The sequence below is a fragment of the Aptenodytes forsteri genome, unplaced genomic scaffold (genome assembly GCF_000699145.1).
Source record: "Aptenodytes forsteri isolate BGI_AS27 unplaced genomic scaffold, ASM69914v1 Scaffold178, whole genome shotgun sequence".
Lineage (NCBI taxonomy): Eukaryota > Metazoa > Chordata > Aves > Sphenisciformes > Spheniscidae > Aptenodytes > Aptenodytes forsteri.
The window spans coordinates 513,430-522,939 of NW_008795136.1; the positions used below are offsets into that span (position 1 = coordinate 513,430).

Here is a 9,510-nt window from a genome sequence, read left to right on the forward strand (position 1 = left end):
CCCTGCCTGGAAGTGTTCAAGGCCAGGTTGGACAGGGCTTTGAGCAACCTGGTCTAGTGGAAGGTGTCCCTGCCCATGGCAGCAGATTTGGAACTAGATGATCTTTAAGGTCACTTCCAACCCAAACCATTCTATGATTCTATGGATATAATCATCTGTAATATGATCATCAACTTGAGTATTTTCAAGAGGATCTGCATTTTTTGGATTTCTGTAGATTTGTCACTTCCCTCAGAAATCCACAAATGTTGAAATAAATAAATCGTATTTGAAGTAATTTTCAAGTCCAGTATTAGCAGAAGAGAAGCTTATCTGTGATGGCACATGTGTTTAATCCTCTAATAAACTGTTAACTCTTTCTCGCAAAACCGGAACAGGACTTCTGGTTAGAGGTCCTGCTTTTGACCATATATCACTGAGGATGCAAACTTCTAGCGCTGTATTTTGTCTTCTGGATTCTAATGGATTACAGGGGATCTTTAAATCCCCCTATTCAAAACTTTTCCTGGGACTAGATCATATTAGCAGAGATTTGGTGGTATCACGGAACCTGCTACCAGAAGAGGGAAGCTTGGGCAAACAGGGAATAAGTACTAACAGAGGTCTCAGTAGTGAAAGAAACAACAGTGGTGATGATTTGTTACCTTAGCAAAGAATCTTTGATAGCTACCATAGCTATGATTCATCTGTCCACACACATTTGTCCTTTACTAACTGAAAAAGAGAGGAGCTGTTAATAAGGTTCACTGAATTTTGGGAATCATATGTGTATAGTTCTAAGTTTTGAAGTCTCACAGAAAATGTGTCTGATGCAGATACATATTTTATTGCAGGTGTCAAAAACTGTGATCCCAAAGGCCCTCTGATGATGTATATTTCTAAAATGGTCCCCACATCTGAGAAGGGGCATTTCTATGCCTTTGGGCGAGTCTTCTCTGGTATTGTTTCTACTGGACAGAAAGTTTGAATCATGGGACCAAACTTCACACCTGGCAAGAAAGAAGATCTTTACCTAAAACCCATTCAAAGGTAGATGGAAATAGTATATTTCTTTTGAATAGCAATGCTTGCTTTTAGTTTTAGGAATCCTAACGAAATAAGGATTATATTTCTTTATAAGAGTCTTCTTTTCCTGTTTAATAAAATCAGTAATCCAGAGGGATTGTAGGCAAATAATAGGCAATTTTCCTTTGAGTGAAAAAGCTTAGCTTTTTGGAAATACTGGGAGTAAAACAAGTATTCAAGGATTGTTGCTCATCCTCTGTCTTTGTAGAACCATTTTGATGATGGGTCATTACATTGAGCCCATTGAGGATGTACCTTGTGGCAACGCTGTTGGTCTAGTTGGTGTTGACCATTTTTTGGCGAAGACGGGTACCATTACCACCTTTGAACATGCCCACAACATGAGAGTGATGAAATTTAGTGTTAGTCCAGTTGTATGTGTTGCTGTTGAAGCAAAAAACCCTTCTGATCTACCAAAACTAGTTGAAGGTCTAAAGCGTCTGGCCAAGTCTGATCCTATGGTTCAGGTAAGTGTTAGCTGTAAGTTTTAGCTTTAGAGCTACTGGTTTGCAGTGCAATAGCCAAAGCATTCGACTTTATTCACAGAGAGCTCTTTATGTGATCTAACGGCATGGCTGCAGGCTCCAAACAGTTTTCAGTTGTGATTGTATGAGCTAACACAAGATAAATAGGGTTAAGTTCAGTCAGCATTTGAATAGGAAGATCCTGAGGAAAAACACAAACTCTGCAGCAATTAGCATTGGGGTTTTGAGCAGTACTTTTCCTTACACTTTTTTTAATGCTGAAATACCTCGGTAGGACAGGAACTATGTTTAATGTGAGAGTACCCAGTTTTGTCAGTGAGGAGATTCATTCTGGAGCACTCCTGGAAACAATACAGAGATGATAATTTGCTAAATTTTTGAATACTTGGGGTTAAGCAGTTTTGGGATCTGACATTTTTCTGATTTAGTCTGTGTGTGTTTCTGTTAATACTAATACTTAAAATGTTTACTCCCTACTATTTCCTTTTCTAGTGTATTATTGAAGAGTCTGGTGAACACATCATTGCTGGAGCAGGGGAGCTGGATCTAGAAATTTGCCTTAAAGATCTGGAGGAAGATCATGCTTGTATTCCAGTTACGGTATTCAAGAATTTTGTGGACTGCAGTGTACGGAATATGACTAAATATTAACCTTTGAAAATATCATTTTAATCTGCTGTTATTGGTTTCCTTAGAGCAACTTCCTTAAAGCAATTTGAAACTTTTTAGGAGACCAACCGATTAAGTAATAAAAGGAATTCTTTATTAGTTCATTGAAAGAGCTTAGAATTAAAACAGAGATGTGAAGAAAATCCAGTGAACAGGAAAACTAACTTGCACGATGATGGTAACCATAGATGTGCTACTGAAAATGTTGTTTCTCTTGATGAAAGAGAAATGGGTGGAGCATGCCTGGGTGACTGAATGAACCTGGCATTAACACACTGCCTTAGGAGGAGAAGCTGCAGTTTATTGAATGGCATTTGATTGGTATGTGGAAACGATAAGCTTTGTACTTGGGGAATTTTTGTCTTTCATCTACTTGACAGAAATCAGACCCAGTTGTATCTTACCGTGAGACAGTTGGTGAAGAGTCAAGCCAGGTGTGCTTATCCAAATCTCCCAACAAACACAGCAGGTTGTATACGAAGGCTCGGCCCTTTCCGGATGGCCTGGCAGAGGATGTAGACAAAGGGGAAGTCAGTTCCTGTCAAGAACTGAAACAGTGTGCGCGTTACCTGGCCAAGAAATACAAGTGGGATGTGTCTGAGGCTCGTAAGATTTGGTGCTTTGGACCTGATGGTACCGGTCCAAATATCTTAGTTGACATCATGAAAGGTGTCCAGTTTCTAAATGAAATCAAAGACAGTGTTGTTGCGGGTTTCCAGTGGGCTACGAAAGAGGTAAGTGTAGTTCTGAATGTTGTATCTTGCGTACTGAAATGTATCTGAGCTCTATTCACGTGAAATCTTCAGAAACTGTCAATAACTGGTAAGAACAGGGTAGCGGGCTAGTTGGAATTTGTCCCCACTGAAGAACATATATCACTCAACCTGTGTAACGAACGCATTGTTGTCTGTGGGTGTTTTAATGTTTGTTCCAAGTGTGAGTTCTCAAATGCTAGAGGAGCACTTGAGTCCTTCCTAGAAGGACTTTGCTGTGTGTATAGTGTACACTGCCTTGGTCCGAATAGAACTGTTCAGCATCAGCATGAGTGACTTAAATCAGGCCAGAATCCTGCGAAGTGAAGGTTCATATCTTAGAAACTCCTGAGTAGTATCACACCTTTGTTTTTCCCTTTTTAATACTGCAGGGTGTCTTGTGTGAGGAGAACGTGAGAGGTGTTCTTTTTGATATCCATGATGTCACTCTGCACGCTGATGCTATTTACCGCGGTGGTGGGCAAATCATTCCTATTGCAAGGAGGGTTCTGTATGACTCTACTCTTACGGCACAACCCAGGCTTATGGAGCCCGTCTATCTGGTAGAAATACAGGTATGCAACAGGGTATTATATTTGAGATCATGGAATCATTTAGGTTGGAAAAGACCCTTAAGATCGAGTCCAACCGTTAACCTGACACTGCCAACAACAGAGATCCAACAGATCTATAATCGTGTTTCCACATTCTCTTCCAAGAAACCATGATAGCTCTGTTCTGTCCTTTAGATCAGTGATGCAAAGGCTTTGTTTGAGGACAGGTTTTTCATTCCAAAGTTAGAAAAAGGTTAAAGGGAAACGGCAAAATGTAGGTGGGGAGGTGAATCATGCTGTTCTTCATGAATTGCCAGTATTTTGGGGGACGTTACAGTTTGGGTTTTTTCTTTTTCCCCTCCTTTCTTTCTGTCACTGTAAACATTCGGGAGAACAAACAATGGGTATCCTAAATAACCAGAAAGAGCAGCGAGGATTTTTTTTTTTTTAATAAGCTTTTTTTGAGCTGTTTAAACATTAAATTCTGTCCTTTGAATAACTGGATTTTCTTGGTAAATTAAATTCTTCCATGGAAGAGCCTGGAAAATATATTCCATGCTAAAAGTATTTATTTATCTCAAGTACAGCTATTCACATACCAATTTGTCTTAACTGTCTCAAAAGCAATTGGAAGATTTAAAACCTGCTTTAAAAATTAATTCCAGACTACGGTACTGGGTGGTGGGCTGGAAATCTACCAGCTCAGTTGCTTAAAAAATAGCCATAAGGGCTGAAGAAGATGAGTGCAAGTAAGGACAAAACAGCAAAATGGAGAATTTTTTCACCTCGGTGACTTGCAAGACCTATCGTGACAAAGCAGGGGAGTTTTGCAGCCTGTTTCTAAGCAGGTATGTTTCTAAGCAAATGTGGGGGGTTTTTTAAGTACAGGTTTTATCAGAGTGCTTGTCAGCCATGTTATAAGTTCTAAGATAAGGTACGGTGAGATCCTGTTTGTATGAAATTTGCATCCTGTAGTAAATGCATTTATTACAAAGCACTAGAGGACTCTGCTTTCTTGTGCCCAGAGATTGCTGTAGGTAATTCACTGAGCATATGCACTTTTACCTCACTTTGTGTACGTAAACTACAACGTGGTACAGTCAGCATATACAGTAATTGGAAACTTGACAGTCACGTGAGGCAGAGAAGGCAGGCAAAGCTTCTGGAAGATGTCTTGGAAATGAGGGTGAAGCCACTTGTTACACGAGAAATTTTTCTGAGTGAGTGAGGAGTCATCATGAGAAAAATGTCAAGAGAACTGTGTAGGGGGATTGTCTAATGCTGCCTGGCTGTGTTTTAATAACTGGTGATCTCCTCCTTTTATGTAACTTGATAGAATTTATCTTTTTTTTTACAGTGCCCAGAACAAGTGGTTGGTGGGATCTATGGTGTACTGAACAGGAAAAGGGGACACGTTTTTGGAGAATCCCAAGTGGCAGGAACTCCAGTGTTTGTGGTCAAGGCGTATCTACCTGTAAATGAGTCATTTGGTAAGATGATGCTTCTTTTGTTACCCGCATGCAATTAAAGACAGACCTCTGCAGGATCAGAGACACTTAAGAATTCTCATTTTATTAGCTCCAAGCTTCTTCATCTTGTCCCTTTGCATCTTCAGTTCAGAACAAATAGTTTACTCCTTTTTTCCAAGTGCTAAGAAGATGTGGCAGCTTCTGCACATTAAGACACTTCAGCGTATACCAGATTTGGTTCCCATCATTTTAAATCAAGGCCTTCGTCTGAAGCAAGCCTGGAAGAAACAGAATTGGTCTTCAGCGGCAGCAGGCTAGAAAATTTGGTACCAATTTGAATCTTTAAAAGAAGGACAGAGTGCCAGCCTGAGTAGCTTAAATGGCATTACACCCTCTTGGCAATCTTAAGACTACCTTTAAAATAATAATCTGATCCTTCTTATGCTGCCCCTGAAACTTCAGCTTTTCAGTGTGGTACAGAGCCCTTCCTCGGGTATCGTGGTTTCTTTGTGTCCCTCATCTCCTTCCTCCCCATTTAAAAATGCACTTCAAGAGTATCCTGTGACATCCTGACAGAAAGTTTACCAGTCTCATGGGGCACGTTTGGAACTCCTCACATGGTACAACTGTAAGAAATGTCATGTTTTATTTCGGAGGGAGGCTTCTTTGCCAAAGTACATTAGTGTGGTAACTGCTAAAATAATCAGTGATGAAATAAGAGATGCTTAACTTTTCAAGTCTAAACTGGCAATTTAACTTCTTAAAAGAACAATCTACATGTGTTTGTGTGGCTGGGTTTTTCCCTTCTCCAAGTTTCCATAGAGCTTAAAACAATTTCATAAAGAGACCCATTTTCCAAACATGTCAAAAGAAAAAGAAGTGTAAGCTTAGACTTGGTAGGATGTGTATTACGCTGGGCTCTGTCTCAACTTACATGGCACGTTAACATCCATACTCTGCAAAACTGCCTCTCTGGTTCCTTGCCAAAGCTGCCGTTGAATCTTGCTAAAACAGCGATCTAAAGATGTGGGGAAATACCAGTATTCCTATAAATTAGTGGTTAGAAGCGGTTCTACTGTAGCAAAGTCTCAGTTCACAGGCGGTGGCTCTTCATGGGACTGAATACTTGGGAGAAGGGGATGACACTGCTGTGAAGATGAGGAAATGGCAAAGGAAACACCTATATATCTTCAGTTAAATGTAAAGTTCTTGTACTGTTAGACTAAATGTCGAGTTAGCCCAGCACCTTGTTCATGACTGTGACTGAAAGCGAGCGCTTAGGGAAGAGAAAGAACAAGGTAAGCCGGTGTAAAACTTCCCCAGTTGCTTTTCTAAAAACCACTTTTAGGGGCTTCCTGGGACAGAAGGGGTTTCTAGATCAATTCAGTAACCCTCGACGGATTTCTTTATGATGAAGTTACTCAGTCTCCCCCTCAGTGTAAAACGTCGGCATCCACAGCACCGGCAAGGACTTCCACCGATCTAGACGTGTGAAGACCTACCTCCTTTTGTGTCTCTTGAACCCGGCTCCCGCTAGCTTCAACGGACACTTCCTTTGTATCAAAATGAGCATGAGCTCATTCTCGTCTTTATCCACTGTGTCCATGTCACTTAATTTTTAGCCCTCTATATCCTTCCTACTACATTGCTGCTCTTTCCATGCTGAAGAGTCCTAACTTGCTACACGGGTTTCTTTGCGTGGAAGCCAGTTCAGAGGTTTGGTCATCGGCATTCTCCTTCTCTGAGCCTTTTCTGCAGTAACTTTTATAATAAAGGCACCGCAACTGCACAACTTTATAATAAAGGTGCAGGCTTTCACTGGACATAACGTTTTGTTTTCTGTTCCTTTCCTAACAGGTAGTAGCACCTGATTTCTCATTTTGACTGCTGCTAAACACTGAACTAACACTTCTGTACTACTTACCATAATCCTAAGATCTCAAACTGAGTGGTAGTGATGGGTTTAGGTCCCGAGACATACAAAACATCATTTTCCTCATATACTTTTCTATCTATCTAAACAGAATTTTGTTTGCCTTTTTATTGCCAATTTACTTGGTCACACGAGATCTTTCTGCAGTTCTTTGGAGTTGGCCTCATTTCTACCCGCTTGAAAGAATTACCCGCAAAGTAGCGGTTTCCTAACAGTACCGTACCCCCATTCTGGAAGAGTGTTTTTAGTGTTTTGTCTATGCAGAAATTCACAATAAACCAGTTTTATTTTTTTTCCTGTAGCTGGCTCATTCCTTTTTTAATTTTTTTTTTTTTTTCCTTCCCACTAGGTTTTACCGCTGACTTGAGAGCCAACACTGGTGGCCAGGCTTTTCCGCAGTGTGTCTTTGATCACTGGCAGATTTTGCCTGAAGATCCATATGATGCAAATTCTCGTCCTTGGTAAGTTGTGGCTGAAACACGTAAACGCAAAGGCTTGAAGGGAGGGTATTCCACCTCTGGATAACTTCCTAGATAAGTTATAAACACTGCTGTTTCATGTTGTGTGATGCACTGCCCAGTTATGTCCCGATACTGTTCCCTCATAAAACCAGTAAGGAAAGGGGAAGTTTTTAGAGTGTCGCATTGAAAATATATATATATATATAGACACACCGGCATTCTCCTTCTCTGAGCCTTTTCTGCAGTAACTTTTATAATAAAGGCACCGCAACTGCACAACTTTATAATAAAGGTGCAGGCTTTCACTGGACATAACGTTTTGTTTTCTGTTCCTTTCCTAACAGGTAGTAGCACCTGATTTCTCATTTTGACTGCTGCTAAACACTGAACTAACACTTCTGTACTACTTACCATAATCCTAAGATCTCAAACTGAGTGGTAGTGATGGGTTTAGGTCCCGAGACATACAAAACATCATTTTCCTCATATACTTTTCTATCTATCTAAACAGAATTTTGTTTGCCTTTTTATTGCCAATTTACTTGGTCACACGAGATCTTTCTGCAGTTCTTTGGAGTTGGCCTCATTTCTACCCGCTTGAAAGAATTACCCGCAAAGTAGCGGTTTCCTAACAGTACCGTACCCCCATTCTGGAAGAGTGTTTTTAGTGTTTTGTCTATGCAGAAATTCACAATAAACCAGTTTTATTTTTTTTCCTGTAGCTGGCTCATTCCTTTTTTAATTTTTTTTTTTTTTTTTCTCCCGCGAGGTTTTACCGCTGACTTGAGAGCCAACACTGGTGGCCAGGCTTTTCCGCAGTGTGTCTTTGATCACTGGCAGATTTTGCCTGAAGATCCATATGATGCAAATTCTCGTCCTTGGTAAGTTGTGGCTGAAACACGTAAACGCAAAGGCTTGAAGGGAGGGTATTCCACCTCTGGATAACTTCCTAGATAAGTTATAAACACTGCTGTTTCATGTTGTGTGATGCACTGCCCAGTTATGTCCCGATACTGTTCCCTCATAAAACCAGTAAGGAAAGGGGAAGTTTTTAGAGTGTCGCATTGAAAATATATATATATATAGACACACACACACACACACTGTTAACATGTTGTGATGATGGCATGATCACCTACTAAAAGAAAAAAAAAAAAAGAAAGAAAAATGATGTGCTAGTTTGACTTACAGGATTGTTGTTGCCTGTATCTTGTCTGGGGTCACTGATGCCTGTGTCAAAAATACACATTTAAAATAAAAAATCAGTTGCCTAGGACTTTAATGGCGTTCTTTACAGTTTGCCTAATCTGCAATTGTCTTTCAACCTAGGAAGCAGCTCCCTTCGTTGTCGCTCTTGCAGAAATTCTTGTTGAACCATCAGGCTTTGTCCTCTCAGCCAGAAGATGCATTCTTTCATTTCCAAACTTGAGTCCTCGGCGCTCTTGAAGACTGAGAGTGAAAGGCTTGCGGTTACAGGTAAGCTTTCTAGCATCCAGCACCTAGATTTAAAGGCAGATATAGAAAATCCCCACTAATGTTGGAAATGCCTGAGTTCTTGCTGCTGGACAGGTGCAGAACCTCCTGGGGCTGGTGCTGTATTGTTGGGCAGCAAAGTCCTGCCTACATGGCTCACGATTGTTTCAGGCAGCTTTATCTGACCTGGAAGTTTGACAGCCAGAAGCCAGCTCTGGCTAATAGTCTTCCGGTGTATAGGTATAGCCTTTCTGTAACTAGTATTTTAGCAGCTAGCTCGCTCCCAGAAAATGGAGACAAAGATGTAGCAAATGGATGGGTGGGGAAAAAAAGGGCTGGTTCTTGCAGCGTGGCTTTCATTGGACGCTGATTATCTGCGCAGTAGAGGAACTTTGTATTAGTCTCTCATGAGCTTTACTTTCCTTCCACAGTTGGTTTGAAGGTATCTGATATAGTCCGCTCAGAGCAGTAACCAGCTACTTCCATAGCGGAAACAAAGAGGTAAGAAGTCATCTAACCTTTTCTTCAAGATTTTTCTCTTGTTGGAAGTTCTTGGATAGACATTCTGATGCATTTTAGAACTTGTTGAAGGAAAAATAACCCAAAACCTCATCTAGCTACAAGGGACGGGTTTGCTTAGAGCAGGGCT

General features: G+C 40.7%; 1 protein-coding gene across 1 annotated transcript in view; it reads left to right on the forward strand.

Annotated features, from left to right (window-relative positions):
• Positions 1-8,352, forward strand: part of LOC103898222 (elongation factor 2-like) — a 15,758-nt gene extending 7,406 nt beyond the window's left edge. Inside the window, 8 exon segments of the mRNA XM_019471845.1 lie at positions 834-1,029; positions 1,274-1,532; positions 2,043-2,150; positions 2,600-2,953; positions 3,364-3,546; positions 4,883-5,015; positions 7,277-7,433; positions 8,310-8,352. Of these exon segments, the coding sequence (XP_019327390.1) occupies positions 834-1,029; positions 1,274-1,532; positions 2,043-2,150; positions 2,600-2,953; positions 3,364-3,546; positions 4,883-5,015; positions 7,277-7,433; positions 8,310-8,352 (1,433 nt within the window).
• The last annotated feature ends 1,158 nt before the right edge of the window (positions 8,353-9,510 follow it).